The 20,677-nt window shown below is 37.9% G+C and overlaps 3 protein-coding genes across 3 annotated transcripts; 1 reads left to right on the top strand and 2 right to left on the bottom strand.

The window, feature by feature from the left end:
* Nucleotides 1-2,934: 2,934 nt before the first annotated feature.
* On the bottom strand, nt 2,935-5,011 carry LOC107261414 (pentatricopeptide repeat-containing protein At5g48910). Its single transcript, XM_015720456.3, has one exon. It carries the CDS (start codon nt 4,889-4,891, stop codon nt 2,969-2,971), a length of 1,923 nt encoding a protein of 640 aa, XP_015575942.1. The 5' UTR covers nt 4,892-5,011; the 3' UTR covers nt 2,935-2,968.
* A 7,082-nt stretch (nt 5,012-12,093) lies between these two features.
* On the bottom strand, nt 12,094-14,013 carry LOC8262761. The gene is made up of 4 exons (XM_002521088.4): nt 13,605-14,013; nt 12,882-12,943; nt 12,667-12,771; nt 12,094-12,423 (listed from the first exon to the last, which is right to left on the bottom strand). Exons 1-4 carry the CDS (start codon nt 13,831-13,833, stop codon nt 12,286-12,288), a joined length of 534 nt encoding a protein of 177 aa, XP_002521134.1. The 5' UTR covers nt 13,834-14,013; the 3' UTR covers nt 12,094-12,285.
* A 2,037-nt stretch (nt 14,014-16,050) lies between these two features.
* Nucleotides 16,051-20,346, top strand: LOC8262762 (LRR receptor-like serine/threonine-protein kinase RGI2). The gene is made up of 2 exons (XM_002521089.4): nt 16,051-19,437; nt 19,653-20,346. Exons 1-2 carry the CDS (start codon nt 16,530-16,532, stop codon nt 20,123-20,125), a joined length of 3,381 nt encoding a protein of 1,126 aa, XP_002521135.3. The 5' UTR covers nt 16,051-16,529; the 3' UTR covers nt 20,126-20,346.
* The last annotated feature ends 331 nt before the right edge of the window (nt 20,347-20,677 follow it).

Raw genomic sequence — 20,677 nt, 5'->3', positions numbered from 1 at the left:
AAAATCTACCGATATTATTAATTAATAAAGTATGAAAATAATAAAATATCTAAAATATTAAAAGAAAAGAAAATGAAAATCACAGATCAATAAATGTAAAGGTACCTATCCATTTAGTACTTTTCCAAAAATAACTTTTCCCTTTTCTTATTTTACCACATGAAATTTACATATACATAATTTAATATGAAAAATAAAAGATGTAATAATAAAAACAGAAGAAGTGAAGTGAAGTGAAAACAGTATGGAGCCCCAAAAGTGAAAGTTCCAGGCAAAAATCCAACTGGGTAATGATATTTCCACTTAGAATTTTGGATGCTGGTCTTGGATTCCATTCTCAAATAAACTGCAATCCTTTTGGTAGTAAATTCCTTAGCACCTGAATCATTGTCTTTTTTCTTTTCAGAAACTTGAATGATTGTTAAGTGAAGCTGAAAAACTATATGACTCTGCCAATTATGTTTGATGCTAATTATTATGATGCGAATGTTATAATTAAGTCAATTTATATAAGTGATATGTCCAAATTATATATAGATATTTATAATATTTTAAAATTTTAATAATATAATTTTTATATATAATATAATAAAAATATGTGTTGATAATTAGTTTTATAATAAATGGTTTCATAATTTCTCAAAAATTGATTTCGTGATGGACTTATCTTTATTATAGAAATAGTTCGACAATTGCAATTACTAATTTAGACACGCCCGTAAAAATCTCAAGACCCGTGCGACATATGCAAGTTTTTAGCTTTTAGCCCTTCGAAAGGAATACATACCCATGACAACTTATAATTTTTGACACAATTTAATGAAACTATGCCACGCCATATATAGTTTAAATTTTAATAAATAAATTTCGATTATGAATATGTTGATTTATTTACAATAAGAAATAAATTAGAGTTAAATGAATTAATTTATTAAATGAGATGAATAAACACATTTATTTAATGGATTAATAAGACACAAAATGAATACATATATTTATTTCTTATATATAAGTAATTATAAGGATTTAATTATATTTCAAAATAATAATATTATTTGAGTCATTTTATAATTGTTTTGGACTTTAAATAACTAGTTTTTAATTAAAAAATATTATTTATTTAAAATTTAATTTATTAAATAGATTACATAGATAAATATATTCGTGTTTAAATTTGATATTTTAACACAATTAGTTAAATAATTGTTCGAGTTATCAATTTTTTATACACATATTTCGACACGACACAATTTAACACAAATTATCAACCATATATTATAACCTTTATAAAATGATAATTAATAAATGCTTGTAAATAATATTTTTATTTGATTCTAATTTAGAGCTAATATGCTAAATTAATATTTGACTATTCTAGAGAAATCTTTTAAAGCATATTTATTATATTAATTAATAGTTTTTCAATCCTTTAATGCATTACTTTTTTGTTTTTTCTCTTGAAATTGGTATAGAGTTTAAACATCTAAAATGAAAAGTTATTTGTGTTGTATTATGTTCTTTATTTACTTAAATGGAGTTATTAAGATCTCTTAACTTCAATTTATTAATCTACATCATATTCAAGTGCGATCTTGCAAAAAAGAATTCTTCAATAACTTAGAAGTTGATTTGTTAACTTTCTATAAAGAAGATAACCCATGAAGCACATTTTTTCTCCATCTTGTGAGGAATATATGTTAATAAAGGTTTTGAATGAGAAAAATTGAATTGTTGACTCATCACCAGAGATGATTTAGAACCAAAACTTTATTATTTAATGTATTTTTTTTAAAATTTTTAGAGGGTAGAAAATAATTAACATATTCGAAATAGCTTTTTTTTTTTTTTTTCTTTTTCTATCTATTCCTTGTAGTTCTAAGGAGCTTTTCTTATGCTAGCAGACTGCTTGAAAAATTGTTTGCTTGCTCACTGTTTTGCAAAAGTGTTTATCTTAAAACAAAACGGCTTAGGTTAACTGTCATTTTATAAGAGGTCTAAGACAGTTTGGATAATAAAAAAACTACCGGCTTAACAGTTATTGAGGTTGATAGCATAGGAGATGTTCTTTGGAATGTTTAGGATTTTGAATAAGTTTGAAAATTTTCAAATACTTTTCAAAAACTGCAACTATTATTCATTCAAAACCTTAAATGATTTACCTCCCTTATAAGACAGCGCCACCACCTCCTTCTAGGGTTATTTTCTGGATACGAGATTATAACGTATTAGCTTCTAACTCATGCAAGCATTCTTTTCACAGGGGGATCCCATTTAAATAAAATGCAGGTAGAGCTAATCTAAATTTTGAATTCAATGACATTTTCTGGAGGTGAAGATTTTACATCTAAATTGAGCAAGATACACCAATTTAGCTTCATAAAGGAAGAGTATTTTAAGAATCTGGGCTTCAAAAGAATGATTAACCAAGATAATGAGCTTGTAGCCCGGTGAATAAGGGTATTTGTGTTCGGGGTAGGCTTTCAGTTCGAGACCCACTTCTTCTCTTTCTTAAAGATTGTAATTATTAAAAAGAAAAAAGAATAATTAACCAAATGCAATTGATATTTATTTAGTTAGGGTTAGTTTTAGAAAGTACTGAATAAGGAGATTTAGTTTACCGAGGGCTTGGGTAAAAACATCATCGTATGTGGATCTAGTTCTATAAGTAAGATAAGCTTCAATTTCATGTTAGATTTATTTGCTAATGTGGAAGACCAACCGGTAAAAGAACAAATTCCATCTCCAAATCAACCAACATGTGCTTGGCTTTGCAGTTTTACTCTTCGATCCCCTTTTTCTTTAGGGTGACCTCTTACCCTTCAACTTTGCTAATGAAAAAGAAGAGAAATTTCCTCATGTTATGATGAGGAGAGAAGTTGAAAGCAGAAGTACCTCACTTCATGGAAATTTATCATTTTCATAGGATACTTTGTGTTATATTCTTAAACAAACTTAATTATTAACATTATTACCAGTAATCCATACAAGAACATGATCCATTCTCAAAAAAGTGGAAACGTTTTCGATCCCTTACAATAATTTTACGATTATATAATTCTGAAATTAGCTTAATTGAAGAGTGACAGTCTTCACAAACTCTTGGATTCTTAACAATCCGAAGTGGGGTTTTAGGGCTCGTACTGATCAACCCAAAGGCAATAGCAATCTTCTCACTATGATAATACAATGAACCTTCTTTATCTTCTTCATCCATGTTGAGCAGCACTTGTGTTGTACTTGGCCTGTAACCTACAGACCTCAATCGATCCGAAATCTCCTCCAACATCGAACGAATTTCTCCAGCTCTAGGATGGGAATCATCTTCTACAAGGAATTCATGGATCATCCCATCAAGCTCGATCCAGCTACATCCAGGGTCTTTCCTTATATCTAGTTCCTTCATTTTTAGCCTCACCTCTGCAACTCCATCCCAGTTTCCTCTAGAGGCAAACATATTGGATAGAGCTACATAAGATCCACTGTCATGTGGAAACAAATCCATTAAAATCCCTGCTACTCGTTCATCCATCTCAGTATTTCCATGCATTTTACAAGCAGCGAGCAAGGCTTTCCATATCACATTATCCGGTCTAATAGGCATGTTTCTTATAAGTTGTTTAGCCTCTTCTAAAAGCCCAACGCGACCTAAAAGATCAACCATGCATCCATAATGTTCAATCCTAGGTTCTAAACCATCAATATGGACCATATGATTAAATAAGGAACGACCCTCTTCAACCAAACCAGCATGGCTACAAGCACGCAATAAACCTCTATACACAACATCACTGGGAGTGACACCAGCTTCTTGCATCCTCCTATAGTAATCAAGAGCATCCTTTGCTCGACCGTGCATAGCTAGCCCACCGATTATAGCACTCCAAGTAACAACATTCATTTTATTATGTATGCTCTCAAAGACCTGAGTTGCCTTCTCAATGCTTCCACATTTTGAATACATATCAATCAATGCGGAACCAAGCACATCATTGACCTCAATATTATTCTTCTCTGCATACAAATGCACCCATTTACCTAATTCAAGTGCACCCAATCGCGAAATTGCAGGAAGAACACTAACCAAAGTCACATAATTTGGAGACATATCATCCATTTGCATATCATGAAACAACTCTATTGCTTCCTTAAAATACCCATTTTGTGCATACCCTGATATCATCACATTCCACGACACAACGGTTCTGTAAGGCATATTATCAAACAAATCCCTTGAAACTGCAAGGTCACCAAGTCTAACATACCCATCAATCATAACATTCCACAAAACTACAATACCCTCTCTCTTCCTTTTATCACTCGTTGATTTACTACAAATATCATATTCAAAAACATGCTTCCTAAACAGAACACGAGCATCCTCCATGACACCACACATGACATACATTCTGACAAGATTACTAGCAACAAACTCATCATTATCCAATCGTAATTTAATAACATATCCATGAACCTGTTTCCCTTCTTGCAGTCTTGCTGTTTTAGCACAAGCTTTTAAAACAGAAGGGAAAGTAAATCTATTAGGTTCCACCACCCCATCAGTACACATTTGACAAAATAATGACAAGCCCTCTAACGGGCTCTCATTAGAATCATCAGTTTCAGCAAAAGCTCTCATTATGGTATTCCAAGAAAAGCAATTGGGTTCGTGAATTTGGGTGAAAAACTTACGAGCATAATTGAGGTCACGGTGATTAGAGAGGCAGAGAATTTTGAGGAATTCTGCAGCAGCAAGTGGGTCTTTGATAAGACCAGTTTTAATGAAGTGGGCATGAATTTGATCGAGCCGTTTGATGGATTTACATCTTGAAATTTGTGGAAAGAGTGAAGATGGGTGAGTTGTAGTGATGGGTTCATGTATCGTGGAGTTCATTGAGTGGATTGAATGGATAAAGTTGCAGTATTTGCTTTTCTTTTCAGAAATGAAAGCTTTTTAGATTTCTTTTGGAGGGGTACGTTTAAAAGTCCTTCCAACTTCCGATTTCCTAATCCCATAAAGGAAAAAAGATAAAATCAAAAAGTTCATTTTACTTCCTCTATTAAAATTAAAATTATAAATTTTTATCTTATATATATATATATATTAAAGTGGCCCTCTGCATGAATGAAACAAAACAAGTAGTTTGGAGTCTCTGCCAACGTTATTGCTGTGTTTGAAAAGTTCAAAAAAATGAAAAATAGTAATAATAAGCTAGAATGGAATTTTTTTTTTTGGCTATTTTTATGTTTAAAACAGTATAAGAAAATTGTTACAATTGTTTTCTTTTATAAAGTTTAAAAACGAGTTAATTTGAATGAAACGAAATAATGTATCGTGAATAAATATATCATAAAAATCACTTAAGATGGTAGTTCGACCAGAAACGGCTTTTATTAAGCAGCATTAAGACAGTGAGTTTAAATTTTAAAAAATTATTTTTTAAAATATTTTTTCATGAGCTCCTAGAATCTCGCTTTGGTTTGATTTTTCTGTTTGGCTTTGAGGTTGATACCTCAATTTGAAAGTCGATCCAAGCTGGCTATTATTTTACAAACATTCTAAGTAGAAAAGAACTTGTATAGTCACAGCCAATAGTGTCACGTGCGTTTTGTTTTATCTCCAAAACTTTGCCCACGTGCGGCCTAGCTTGCTTGATTTCCCCGAAATTCAAGATAGCTAGTCAGCCTACCCTTGATTGCCAAACCCGGCAGAATGATAGCAAATACGCTAGCGGAAGTAAATTCACGAAAGTGGCACAAAGAAACGCAAGAGTTGTGGAAGTGTATACTTGTATTGATTAATTCACACTAAAGCTACTTACAATGAGCACACTTTCTCTCTCTACAAGCTCTCTTCTTTCATATATCACACACACACCTTACAAATGGTACAAGGAAGGGGTATTTATAGCGTTTTTCCCCCGTCCGCCAACATGGCCGTGTTCCCGGCCGTGGTTGGGAACACGGTCTGGGGTAATTGGCCGTGTTACCCATCGCGGCCGTGTTACCTCAAGCTTCTAGGTCCTTCAGATTTGTATTTAACCAACACGGGCGTGTCCGCGGTTGGTCAACACGGCAAGGTTGTTCAACACGGCCGGTTGTGCACCTTCCTTGCTACCGCGAGGCGGGCGTGACATTCTCCCCACTCAACTGCAACGCCCCCGCTGCCCGCCTCCTCGTAGCTTTAATTTTCTCCTCAAATTGCCACAAGTCGCGAATTGGCTCCCGGCCTTGCCTCACTCTCGGGGAGTCCCTTCCACTTGACTAGAAACTCCGCCATGTGAGGTTGATTGGACTGGCACCTTACGGTGGGAGATGATGTAGTCCACTTCTTTGTCATATCGAGCCCGCACATTCAAAGGAGCTCTCGTAGACTTGCCTCGGCTTGGGTCATCATGATCCTCCTTGTAGGGCTTCAACAGGCTTACGTGGAAAACAGGATGGATCTTGATGCCTTGGGGAAGTTCAACCTTGTACGCCACCTTTCCCACCCGTTTAATAATGGGGAAAGGCCCATCATACCTTCTTCGGAGCCCCCAATGAAGTCCGTCGGCTTTCCCATGCGGTGTATAGCTTGACGAGCACTTTATCCCCTTCTTGAAACTCCATTGGTCTCCTCTTCCTGTCCGCCCACTTCTTCATCCGCTTAGATGCCTTTTCCAAGTAGGCTCGTGCGACATCGGCTTGCTCCTTCCATTCCTTCGCAAGCTTAAAGGCGGGTGGATCATGGCTTGACTACCTAGGGCAAGAGTGCTCTGCGTGGTGGGTTGTTGGCCCGTGAACTATCTCAAACAGACTTTTGCCGGTAGACTCACTCCTTTGCAAGTTATAAGAGAATTGGGCAACATCAAGCAACTTCGCCTAATCTCGTTGATTGGCACTCACGAAGGCCTCGTATAAAGTTCCGTATGCATTGATCCTCTCCGTTTGCCCATCCGTCCGGGGGTGCATACTCGTAGAGAACCCGAGGTCGGTGCCTAATAGCTTGAATACCCGTCCAAAACCGACCCGTGAAGCGAGTGTCCCGACCGGCCACTATGGATTTTGGCACACCCCAATATTTTACCACATGTTTCATAAACAGGCGGGCAGCTTCTTCGGCGGTGACGGCCTTTGGAGCTGGAATGAAGATGCCGTATTTAGAGAACCGATCCACCACCACAAAGATCCATGCACATCCTTCTGACAAAGGAAGCCCCACAATAAAATCCATGGAGACACTCTCCCATGGTCTCTCAGGAATAGGAAGTGGCTCTAATAAACCACCTGGGGCTTGCTGCTCCATCTTGTCTTGTTGGCACACAAGACAAGTCCGCACATAGGCCTCCACATCTTCCCTCATGCGAGGCCAATAGTAGGCATTCTCCACAAGTGCCATCGTCCGTTGAATGCCGGGATGACCTGCCCACTTGCTGTCGTGGCACTCTTTAAGGATTTCCTTCCTTAGATTATCATGGAGCGGCACATATAATCTCCTTCTTTTTGTGTAAAGCAAGTCTCCTTCCAGCCAAAACCTTCGAGTCTTACCTTCTCGAATAAGAGCAAAGAAATTCTTGGCCATTGGATCATGCTTTAGCCCCTCCTTGATGGGCTCCGCCAAGTTGCATGCAGGACGGCTTATTTCGGCTAGCTCCCCCTTCTTGCTTAGGGCGTCGGCAACAAGGTTTGCTCTTCCTGGCTTATACTCCATGACATAGTCAAATTCCGCAAGGAAGTCTTGCCACCTAGCTTGTTTTGGTGTGAGCTTCTTCGTGGTTTGGAAGTAGCTAGTGGCGACATTGTCGGTTTTGACAACAAACTTGCTTCCGAGCAAGTAGTGCCTCCAAGTCCGCAAGCAATGGACTATCGCGTCATCTCTTTTCTTGCACCGTATACCTCCTTTCTGTCATTCAATTTTCTATTTAAAGGCTATCGGATGCCCTTCTTGCATGAGTACTCCACCAATAGCAAAATCAAGCATCCGTGTGGATCTCGAACGCCTTTGTATAGTCGGGGAGTGCTAAGACCGGCTCTCCATAATCGCCTTCTTTAGCCCCTCAAGGCTTCTTGGCACTTCATAGACCAGTCCTGTGCACGACCCTTCTTTAGTAAATCCGCTAAGGGAGTGGCAATGGAAGAATAACCCTTAATGAACCTCCCGGTAGTAGTTCACCAATCCAAGGAAAGACCTCAACTCCGCCACTTTGGCCGGCGGTTCCCAACTCGGATGGCCTTCACCTTTGAACCGGCCCATCCTCAACTTCCCATCGCCAACGACATGCCCAAGGAACGCCACTTCTCGCTGGGCAAACAAGCATTTCTCCCTTTTAACGTAGAGCTCATTAACCCGTAAGGCTTTGAACACTAGCCTTAAATGCTCTACGTGCTCCTCCAAATATGTCAGACACCACAATATCATCTAGATAAACAACAACAAATTGATCAAGGTAAGGAGCAAGTACCTTGTTCATCAACGTGCGAATGTGGCCATGATTTGTGAGGCCAAAGGGCATGACAAGAAATTCATACGACCCATATCTCGCCACGACGCCTGCCTTTGGCTCATGTCCTTCGGAGATGCGACTGGTAGTACCCGGACCAGAATCCAACTTGGTAAACCACTTAGCACCACCAAGTTGATCAAAGATGTCCGCAATGTTAGGAATCGGGTACTTATTCTTGATTGTAATCTTGTTCGGTAGTCAATGCATAACCAAGAGACCCATCATGCTTCTTCCGAACAACACCGCAAGGCACCATACGGAGCTTTGACGGCCTTATATAGCCTCGCATCAAGCAGCTCTCCTTAAGTTGCCTCCTTAATTCCTCCACCTCGTGAGGCGCCATACGGTAGGGGGCAAAGGCGGGTGGTTTGGCTCCCGATTCCACCGATCTCGTGGTCCACTTCTACGTGGAGGAAGTTTCTTCAGCCCGGGCGGCATAACATCTTTAAACTCATCAAGCACGCCTCGGATAGGGCTTGGAAGTGTAGGTTCATCAACATGGGTACCTTCTTCCACTTTAAGGGTTGCTTTAGAAGGTTGGCTCCTTCCTTTTTACCCCTTTCGAGAGCTCGTATGGCCGACACCATCTTATCTTGACTTAACTCCCTTTTTATCGGCACAACACAAGGTTGGCCATTCTCCATTATGCACATGGTGTTGGCATAAGGAACCAAGAATGCCTTCACCATGTCGAGGGAAGTCCATACCAAGATAAAACCGTTGATCATCAATAGGAGCAATTGTGATATCGACCTTACCTTGCCATTGGCCTATTCGGATGTTAGTTCCTCTCGCAACGCTAATGATAGGTAATCTCTTTCGCGTTCACCCCTTTAATGAAGCCCTTTTCCTTCTCAGAAGGCAGCTTAATAGAGTCACCACCTCTTTCGCCATGTATACCGTGGTCACCTAAAGGTCCACCATGGCTTGAATACTCCCGCCTCCGATATTGGTCTCCACGTACATTCGTCCACGAGGCTTTTGCTCCACTTTGGCTTGGATAGCATTGAGAAGTCAAGGGAAGCAAGTCTTCGCCTTCTTCTTGCCTTTCCTCTTGGTGATCACTAGCGCTCCAAGCTTTCCTCGCTTTGGACAATCATATGCCCGATGAGGTCCGTCGATATGTAAGCTTTTCGGGGAAGAACTACTGCCTTCCTTCTTCCACTTGCCCTTGTCTTTATATGAAGCCTTACCATCCCTTGGTGGAAGATTTTCCCTATCTCCACCACCTTTGTCACCTCCTTCGATTTCTTTACTTTTGGCTTAAACGAGTCCTTCCTCTTCAACTCTATCAAGGACTCTAAGAATCGCCATCGCGGTGGCAAGGTCCCTGCACACCTCGCCTTTCTAGCTCCAATCGAGCCCACCGAGATAACCCATCAATGAAGGCATGAAAAGCTTCCTTTTCCCCCAAATCGGAATCTCCAACATCAATTCGGAGAACTCCTTCACATATTCCGAATATGACCATCTCTATGTTGGAGACGTCAAGCTTTGACCTCGCCTCCTTCTCGGCATTGTCGGGATAGAATTGCTTCTTAAGCTCCCGAACAAAATCTTCCCAAGTATTAATGGTGCAGAGGCCCTTTTCACATCCTCACACCTCCGTCTCCACCGGACGGTAGCAATATCACACAAGTAAAGAGATACGGACTTTACCTTAGTGGTGTCGTCCACGATGCCCACCGCCTCAAAGTATCCCTCCAAGTTCCACAGGAAGTTGTCGATCTCCCTCGCATTCCCTCGCCCCCACCGTAGGCTTTTGGTTTAGGAGCATCGACCTTGTGGACCGCCATAGCCCCCACTCTTTCGCCAACGCGGTCTTGCACAAATTGAGCTCCACCTCGAGCTTATCGACCTTCTCTAGGCATTGGACAAGCAACTTCTTGAGAGCCTCATTGTCCTCTTGATAAATTGCTCATGAGAACATTCAAGGCACCTCGCATCTCCTCGCGAAGCTCTCCGTCGTCCCCTCGACTCTAGCTTCTCGATGCGTAGTCCATGTCTTCGATTTTATCCCCCAATCGAACATGGTAGTCTCCACCTTGACTAGCCTTTCCTCCATCAGCGCCAATCACGTCAGCGGGACTTATCCCTCCTAGCCTTTCCGCTATCCTTTCCTCCTTCCTCGGAGTAGGAGGAGGCGGTAGATTGCTCACCAACCTTGGCCATTATCTCGTGCAAGAATTCTCCCAAAGAATTTATCCGCTATACTTCCAACTCGTGGCGTGATACTAACCTCGCCTGTCTCGAACTTGGCTTTGTCTCGAACTCCGCTCGATACCAATCACACGCATGCTTTGTTTTATCTCCAAAACTTTGCCCACGTGCGGCCTAGCTTGCTTGATTTCTCCGAAATTCAAGATAGCTAGTCAGCCTACCCTTGATTGCCAAACCCGGCAGAATGATAGCAAATACGCTAGCGGAAGTAAATTCACGAAAGTGGCACAAAGAAACGCAAGAATTGTGGAAGTGTATACTTGTATTGATTAATTCACACTAAAGCTACTTACAATGAGCACACTTTCTCTCTCTACAAGCTCTCTTCTTTCATATATCACACACACACCTTACAAATGGTACAAGGAAGGGGTATTTATAGCGTTTTTCCCCCTGTCCGCCAACATGGCCGTGTTCCTGGCCGTGTTGGGAACACGGTCTGGGGTAATTGGCCGTGTTACCTACTGTGGCCGTGTTACCCGAAGCTTCTAGGTCCTTCGCATTTGTATTTAACCAACACGGGCGTGTCCGTGGGCGTGTTGGTCAACACGGGCAGTGTTGTTCAACACGGGCCGTGTTGTGCAGCCTTCCCTTGCTAGCTGCGAGGCGGGGCGTGACAATAGGGATTGTTACTATTAGTCGCTCTGCCTCCACTTTTAGGATGTCTTTAAAAATAGTACTTAATAGAGGAGCAGACATGACGTTCGAAGCCGTGAGGACAAGGAGTAAAACCACTTATTATGCATCAATTCTTACACAAGAATTATTCCAAACAAGTTAAATTAGTCGATTTAATAATATAATTTTTGATTTAATTTAACAGATATTTAAATTTTTCTAATATTTAGTTTAATCTGATACACACGAAAATTTTATTTTTTGATAAAATTTAAATAGTTTTATATAATATATGTTGATGTATTAAATTAAAACACATGTCAAAAATATTAAAATATCATAAAAAAATAAATTTAAATATTTATTAAATTATATCCAAAATTAAAATATTAAACTGATTAAAGAAAGTCTAAAAATATAAATATGTATTTATCCATAAGCATTGTCGGTCTTATTATCCCCTTCAAAGATAAAGTCTTGAGCTGACTGTTCCCTGAACGACGTGAAGAAGTTAATTTTTAGGAGTATTTGACTGCTTACAAGAATTGGAAATCATGGCATAGTTCACCACCACATCCGGTCTAGCCAAGAATTTCCCAGACCCTGCATATGAACTGAATATGTATTGTCTTGGAGTAAGGAGATTGGAGCAATAAATAGAAAATGGGGCGATGCTGCTGTTATTTCTATGAATTTATTGAAACCCACAAGGAAGTAAGTTTGGTGACATATATATAAAGTTGCAATTGTTAATATATCCAGTGTTTGCTGCTAGTTCACACTGTTAACTCTCAAATTTATTTCAAGGAATGCAATGACATGATTCCCAAAAGGATAAAATCATAAATTCAATGAAGAAGGACACCTGTATATGAAAATTTATATATATATCTATCATATTTATACATACATCTTTTCAATTTTCTCATGGCGCAATCGCTCGCAATTCATGTCCTTCCTTCCGCTGTTACTTGTACTTCTCCATTATTCTTCTTGCTTCTTCTAAAGGGTCTTCAGAGGAAGTTGTGCTTCCAGTTCCACCACCCTTTGGCCTTTGATCTTTGTTCAAGGCGATGAAGACAAAATATACAAATCCCATGGTGGCCTGTGCATCACCCATAATGTATTATAAATACCATAATGAATAGAAATGTCTTAACTTTCACACCTGGAAAATAACCCAGATTTATATAAATGGTTGATTGAAATTTGAACTCCAATTGGTTACACCATTTAGACTTTCAGGCCATCATGTGAAAGATGTAAAATACATGGGCAATAGCAGGCTGTTGACAAATTGAACTATTTTGCAATTCGTATAAAAAAAAAAAAAAAACAGAAAACGTACCAGAGCAAAAAATGCTGTAGATAACACAGACTTCAGTACAAAGAGTGAAACAGACAGTGCAACAATTGTTACTGAAATCCTTGCAATTGGTCTTGGTACAGAGTCCTAGAACAGAATGAAATAATAATAAAAAATAAAAGATAAACATTAAACATTAGATTAAACTACAACCTGTCATAGTCGTAATGAGAAAAAGAAGACAAATTGAAACTTACAGGGACCAGTCTAGTTCCTGCATCAATACCATCCTTCCCAACCTTCCATGCTGTTTGAACAACTATTTTGCAGAACACAAAAAGGCCATTAGTAACAGGTAACACACAGCTTTTTTGCAGTTTCTTTTAATTAAGGACACATTAGAATAACCTCAAACACAATAGTCAGCCATCAAAATTAGGAATAACGAATTTCTAAACAGCACGACCTGCTACTAGTTAGTGAGGGAATTTGAGCTATTGAAGGCCCTGTTCGGGATCAGTCATGCCCATGAACTGAACATGTACTAGCATGATTTAATTTCTTTCAAATGCTTTAGAAGTGCCTTTTATTTTTTCTCTTTAAGTTGAAAGAGTTGAATTCCGGCAAAATATAATTAAATTGAGAGTGAGTTCTTACATTTTTAGGCTTTCCAATGTATCTAACTATATAACAAATTGAATAAAAACTTTGAGTTTAATCCATAGTTTAACTCCAAACACTAATCAATCCCTATCCTTAAACTCAAAAAGAAAATAAATCTTATCAGAAAGTTAATATCTTTGCCAATCTATAACTAGCCAATACCCAAATAAACATCTAAATCATCAATAGCAGCCCAAAGAAACACAAACAAATAAAGTAAATCTAAACTCAATATTAATGCACAAAACAAAACAAAACCCTAACAAAAAAAAGTTTAAGAACAAAAAAGAAAGCCAAAAGTTGAGCAAGTGAAAGACCTTTCAAGAAATTAGATTGCACAGCAAAGATAACTGGAAACGACCTAGAATTGCGGGATATGGGCTTCACAAGTTTCAATTTAGGAACCAAAGTCAGCTTCTTTGATTTTAAAAAGGAAGCTGATGGAAGAAACTTAGGATTTGAAAGGAGAATTAGGGTTTTCCTTTTGTGAGAGTGGCATAAAGTTGAAGCTGAACTCAAGCTATCAACAATGCCTAAAGAAGCCATTAAAATAATAATAATAACAGCAATAATTTTGAGAAAATTCAAAAAGCTGTTAATTTAAAATTGGAACTTTGTTATGGCTACCATGACCAAACCTAAGTCCTGAGGAAGGAAGAAAAGCAAATCGCAAAAAAAAAGAGTGATGATTAGCGCCAAAACAGAGAAGCCAACAGATTTTTCTTCCAGCCTCACAATTGCCTCGGGAATGGGACCACATGTGCGGCTAGGCCTAATAAGAACTTAGTCTATCTATGGAATTGCTTGGGCTGAGCCCAAAACTTAATAAAGGACCAGATAAGTCCATGGGCCGTACTTTGAAAATAAAACTGATTCCCATCCAAATACCAAATGCAATAAAACAACATTATCCTATTTAGGCCTGGCCATGGGCCTCTTCTAATAAAATCGGACCAATCAAATCTAAACTGAAGCAATCAAATTTGGACTAGAATTCAAAGTTGAAACCCGAAACATTGGTTCTGGTTCCGGTAGTTTCGACCCAACCTAAAAATAAAATTTTAATTAATTTTTTATATTATTAATCAGTCAGAATCGATCGGTTCACGAACTGTGGCCAGATCTAATTTTAAATATTTTAAAATTAGAAAATTACATATATAAATATAAAAAATAAAATATTATTTTATTAATTTAATTCTTAAATAATGTCGTGGGTATTTTATATTTCTTTTGCTTAAGAACTTATTATGGGAGTGAATTAATCAATATGTACATAAAAAATATCATATGAAAAAAAGAAAAAGAAAGCAAGATCATCCAAATTTGTTATGAAACATTGAAAATGATTTTAAGTTACAAAATTATTAAATATTTTTATTTCCAATGCAAATGCTCTGATTAATGAAAGCTTCACCTTATAATAATAATAATAATAATAATAATGAAAATAAAATGAAAACAAAGTATAAATAAATAAAATCATAATAGAAACATAAGTTGAGAACTGTTTATATTCCAATTTGCAGGCAACAGCTGACGAAAATATTGATGACATATACTAAAGGCTGCCATGCCATTCATATTTTTTTAATATAAATATTATCCATGTTTTCTGCATAAATTAAAATAAAAAAGGTTAATGTCTGATTTTGTTGGATAATAGTCTTATATTTTGTTGGAAAAAGAAAAGAAATTTCATATGGGTATTGAGAAAGCAAAACGTGTATAGATTCCAGGGAGGGGGAATTCCCAAGGTCCATGGCCTCGAGCCTCGGGCTCTTTTGTACCATTTGTTTACTGTTTATTTACTTTATGTCCATGTTGGTTCAATTATATGCCAAACCCATACTTACTTTTCATTTATGCCTTATTTTATTTACCTGAATAAACTTTTGATTTAATGCATTATTTTCTTTTTTTGTGTATGTGATCAAGTGGTACCTCGAGTTAACTTATTTGCACTGGGTCAATTTTCTTTTTTCTTTTTTCTAATAAAGATTAAAAATTTACTCGAACAAGAGAATATTTATTTTTTTAAAAGAAAAAAGTCATAGATTTGAATTCGAAAGGATGAAACAAATGTACAAGAAATCAGAATGATTAATCTAGTCCAGGCCCAGCTATAATATTAATACACTCAGGTAAATTCAACAGCACATGGCTTGGTCAGGGAGGTGTTTAAGCCAAATTGAAAGGCTCCACAAGGTCGGTTGAGACAAGAAACAAAAGTTACTGTAGCAGTTTTGAACTTAAATTCATGATAAAAAAAATAAAAAAAGACTTTACTGGAAACCCAAAGTCATTTTTACATTGGAATATGAATAGCAATTTCAGAGTAATGTATCCTCAGGAGTGAATAGTTTTATTATACATATATGAATGTCATAAATGTGATGATTAAGTGCAATGTGCTTGGTAATCAGGATTAAGTGCAATGTGCTTGGTAATCAGAGTTGAATTGTCTTTTACTTTAAAGAGAAGGGAATATGACAGTACTTGCCTTGCCTTGTTACTTGAGTTGCTTTTTTTACCATTTAATACAATTCTGGCCATTTCTACTTGTTTCATACTATTGGAAAATCCAAGTGAGATGAGTTTGATCATTGACAGTGGTATTAATATTTCTTTTGGGTGTTAAAGAAATAGTCTTTAGGCACAGTAAGAGGCATATTAGAGATATTCCTGAATATAATATGGCTCTCTCCTATATTTATAGCTCTTTCTGCATGTTGGACAAATGGTAATTGGAACGATGGGAAATGGAAATGGTGAAATGAAATGATAAACAGAATTTTCCTAGAAACAAAGAGGACACAAAGTTAATGGGAGCGTTATTTCTTTGTTCCTTTGAAAAAGAGTGGCTCTAATTTCAAAACTAAAACAATCAATAACACTGGCCAAATTTGAGGAAAACAATGCAAGAACACATGCTGGTGTATCAGCCAATCCAATACTCTATTTCAAAGTAAATGAAAGAAACACCTAAAGGATTATAGCAGTAGGCAATAGCAGAACCCCGAGGCAAGAGTGGTGGTGGAGTGGTTGAAAGATCTTTATATTTTTTTTGTTTAATTTTCTTTGTTCTTGCTTGTCAGCAAAGAAAGTAGTACTAAATAGCATCAATAGAGTAATTGAAAATATTAGCTGTTTTGTGTTAAGTTCAAGATAAGAATCAATTTAGATAGAGAGACCCAATGCAAAACCAAGAGAGGTTTGGGATTTGATGCAAAATTTTGCCAATGCCGATGTCGAGGCAACTCTTCACCACCACCCACCACCGCCACCTCCACCACCATCATCTCTTTCTCCTTATTCTTACACTTCTGTCATCTTTCTCTACACCAAATAATGAAGTCGATGTACTGCTTTCTTGGCTACACAGCTCTTCTTCTTCCCCACCCTCTTCCGCTTTCTCTAACTGGAATCATCTGGACTCGAACCCCTGTAAATGGTCTCATATTACTTGTTCTTCTAGTAACTTTGTTATTGAAATCGATTTTCAATCTGTTGATATTGCCCTTCCTTTCCCTTCCAATCTTTCCTCTCTTATCTACCTTGAAAAACTCATTCTTTCTGGTGTTAATCTCACTGGAACGATCCCTCCTGATATTGGGGACTGCACTAAACTTACACTGCTTGATGTTAGCTCTAATAGTCTAGTGGGTACCATTCCTCCAAGTATTGGAAATCTAAAAAATCTCCAAGACTTGATTTTGAACTCTAACCAGATTACTGGAGAAATACCAGTTGAGATTGGCAATTGCACCAATCTCAAGAATCTTATCATATACGATAATTATTTGAGTGGGAAGCTTCCGATTGAATTAGGCAGATTATCGGATTTGGAGGTTGTAAGAGCAGGAGGGAACAAGAACATTGAAGGAAAGATTCCTGATGAGCTTGGTGATTGTAAGAATTTGCAAGTGCTGGGATTAGCTGATACTAAAATTTCTGGTTCGATACCTGCATCACTTGGGAACCTAAACAATCTTCAGACACTATCTGTTTACACTACAATGCTGTCTGGTGTGATCCCGCCGCAGTTAGGCAACTGCTCAGAGCTTGTCGACTTATTTCTCTACGAAAATGATCTTTCAGGTTCACTGCCGCCAGAGTTGGGAAAACTTCAGAAACTGGAGAAAATGTTGCTATGGCAGAATAATTTTGATGGGACCATTCCTGAAGAAATTGGCAACTGTAAAAGCTTGAAGATTATTGATCTCTCTTTGAATCTTTTCTCTGGGATTATACCTCCGTCATTTGGAAATCTCTCAACTCTTGAAGAGCTTATGCTTAGTAACAATAATATCTCTGGTTCAATTCCACCTGTCCTTTCAAATGCTACAAACCTGTTGCAGTTGCAGCTTGATACTAACCAGATTTCAGGTTCAATTCCAGCAGAGCTTGGTAAGTTGACACAGCTAACAGTCTTCTTTGCCTGGCAGAATAAACTTGAAGGAAGTATTCCTGCACAGTTAGCTGGTTGCAGGAGCCTTGAAGCTTTAGATTTGTCACACAATGTACTTACTGGTAGCTTACCACCTGGCCTATTTCAGCTTCAGAATCTAACAAAGCTTCTCTTAATATCTAATGACATTTCTGGTTCAATTCCTCACGAGATTGGTAATTGCAGCTCTCTTGTTCGGCTCAGGCTCATAAATAACAAAATTAGTGGAAATATTCCTAAAGAAATCGGATTCCTCAAAGACCTTAGTTTCCTTGACTTGTCCGATAATCATCTTAGCGGCATGGTGCCAGCAGAAATTGGCAACTGCAACGAGCTGCAGATGCTGAACCTAAGTAACAATACCCTTCAAGGTACTTTGCCTAGCTCTTTATCTTCTCTGACAAGGCTTGAGGTGTTGGATCTTTCTCTGAATCGATTTGTAGGTGAAATACCATTTGATTTTGGTAAACTTATCTCACTAAATAGACTCATTCTAAGTAAAAACTCTCTCTCTGGAGCAATTCCTTCCTCTCTTGGCCATTGTTCAAGTCTACAGCTGCTTGATCTTAGCAGCAATGAACTTTCAGGCATCATTCCAGTAGAAATGTTTGATATTGAAGGTCTTGACATTGCTTTGAATTTGAGTTGGAATGCACTATCTGGGATGATTCCACTGCAGATCTCTGCTCTGAACAAGTTATCCATACTTGACCTTTCACATAACAAGCTTGGAGGAGACTTACTTGCACTTGCTGAGCTCGAAAATATTGTTTCGCTGAACATCTCCTACAATAATTTCACTGGCTATCTTCCAGACAGCAAGCTCTTTCGACAGTTATCAGCAGCAGAATTGGCAGGAAATCAGGGATTGTGTTCTAGGGGACGTGAGTCATGTTTCTTAAGCAATGGCACAATGACGAGCAAGTCAAATAATAACTTCAAGCGATCAAAGAGATTTAACCTTGCCATTGCATCGCTTGTCACCTTAACTATAGCAATGGCAATTTTTGGGGCTATTGCAGTTTTGAGAGCTCGAAAGTTGACAAGAGATGATTGTGAATCAGAGATGGGGGGGGATTCATGGCCTTGGAAATTCACTCCATTTCAGAAGCTGAACTTTTCAGTAGAACAAGTCCTAAAATGCTTAGTGGAAGCCAATGTGATTGGAAAGGGATGTTCGGGAATTGTGTATCGTGCTGAACTAGAAAATGGGGAAGTCATTGCAGTGAAAAAGTTGTGGCCGGCAGCAATAGCTGCAGGAAATGATTGCCAAAATGACAGAATAGGAGTTGGCGGAGTTCGTGATTCCTTTTCAGCTGAGGTAAAAACTCTCGGCTCTATACGTCACAAGAACATTGTTAGGTTCTTGGGTTGCTGTTGGAATAGACATACAAGATTGCTTATGTATGACTACATGCCTAATGGAAGTTTAGGCAGTCTTCTTCATGAAAGAAGTGGTGGTTGCTTGGAATGGGAAGTGAGATATAAAATTGTCTTAGAGGCAGCACAAGGTCTTGCTTACTTGCACCATGATTGTGTTCCTCCAATTGTTCATAGGGATATCAAGGCCAATAACATTCTCATTGGCCCTGAATTTGAACCTTATATTGCTGATTTTGGACTTGCTAAGCTTGTTGATGATGGAGACTTTGCTCGCTCTTCTGCCACTGTTGCTGGTTCCTATGGTTACATTGCTCCAGGTAAGTTCCAAGACATTCATATCCTAGCATCTCCTATATTACTAATGCCTGTCTAGCATTGAGGAAAAGACTAATTGAATGTCAGTTCCTTCAACATTATCAAGATAATATTTTGACAACTATTAAATGAACAATGTCAAACAGGAGAACAAATGTAGCAGCTAGTTTACCCGATTTACTAATCTAACATCATCTCTTTGTTTGCATGTATGCAGAGTATGGATACATGATGAAGATAACAGAAAAGAGTGATGTGTATAGCTACGGTGTGGTGGTATTGGAAGTACTAACAGGGAAGCAGCCAATCGATCCAACCATACCAGATGGGCTGCACATTGTAGATTGGATAAGGCAGAAGAGAGGAAGGAATGAAGTTCTTGATCCATGTTTACGGGCACGGCCAGAATCTGAGATTGCAGAGATGTTGCAGACAATAGGAGTAGCTTTGCTGTGTGTAAATCCATGTCCTGATGATAGGCCTACCATGAAAGATGTCTCAGCAATGCTCAAGGAGATAAGGCAGGAAAGGGAAGAGTGCTTGAAAGTTGACATGCTTCTTAATGGGTCTTCAGCAAATAATCCAGCAGTCATGATGCAACATTCATATCCTCAAAGCAATAATTCAAGCTTTTCTGAATCTTCTTTCTTACAATCTTCTTCATCCATGGCCAAGCCGACATTCAAATAGGCACCAGAAATTATTTTTTTCTTGTCTTGTAGTTTGTTAATTAGATAAATGGATTTTTTTTGGTTCAGAACTATATGGTTGATTTCCTAAAAGAGCAAAGAAATCCCATAATATTACTAGCCAGTCATCCTTGCACTACAATGAATCAGAAGGCAAAAAGTCCTTGTATGTGTAGATTTGTTTAGGTTAATCAATTAAAACTTCAAATCTTTCAATTCATTATACCTCTTCAATAGTATTTCTTATGATATCATGATAGTGTATAATATTTAACACATAACTAAAGTAGATAAATATTTTCGAATCAAAATGGTCTCATATGCTACTACTTTTGGTGTAATAATCCCATCCATACTCTTATACCATTCTAACTTGAGTCTGACCCAAATATAATATCCCTATGTAGCATTATTCAAAATGAAATAATCATTACACTGAAACTTCTCGAGGAAAACCATGCAAGAGCACATGGTGTATCACACTAGTAATCCGCTAGGGAATTCTTCACATAAGAAAAGTAAAATGATAATAGAGCAAGAAACAGAATCCCAA

This window comes from Ricinus communis, chromosome 7 (genome assembly GCF_019578655.1).
Source record: "Ricinus communis isolate WT05 ecotype wild-type chromosome 7, ASM1957865v1, whole genome shotgun sequence".
Taxonomy (NCBI): Eukaryota; Viridiplantae; Streptophyta; class Magnoliopsida; order Malpighiales; family Euphorbiaceae; genus Ricinus; species Ricinus communis.
Note: the sequence above shows the minus strand (reverse complement) of the source record. Positions and strands in the feature narration are given on the sequence as shown.

Excerpts from the sequence above, each read along its gene's own strand:
- LOC8262762 (XM_002521089.4), top strand. The coding sequence starts at position 16,530 with ATGCCGATGTCGAGGCAACTCTTCACCACCACCCACCACCGCCACCTC. Across the intron at positions 19,438-19,652 it reads CTATGGTTACATTGCTCCAG|AGTATGGATACATGATGAAG; the intron begins GTAAGTTCCAAG and ends GCATGTATGCAG.
- LOC107261414 (XM_015720456.3), bottom strand. The coding sequence starts at position 4,891 with ATGAACTCCACGATACATGAACCCATCACTACAACTCACCCATCTTCA.
- LOC8262761 (XM_002521088.4), bottom strand. The coding sequence starts at position 13,833 with ATGGCTTCTTTAGGCATTGTTGATAGCTTGAGTTCAGCTTCAACTTTA. Across the intron at positions 12,944-13,604 it reads GCAATCTAATTTCTTGAAAG|TTGTTCAAACAGCATGGAAG; the intron begins GTCTTTCACTTG and ends TCTGCAAAATAG. Across the intron at positions 12,424-12,666 it reads CTACAGCATTTTTTGCTCTG|GCCACCATGGGATTTGTATA; the intron begins GTACGTTTTCTG and ends GGTGATGCACAG.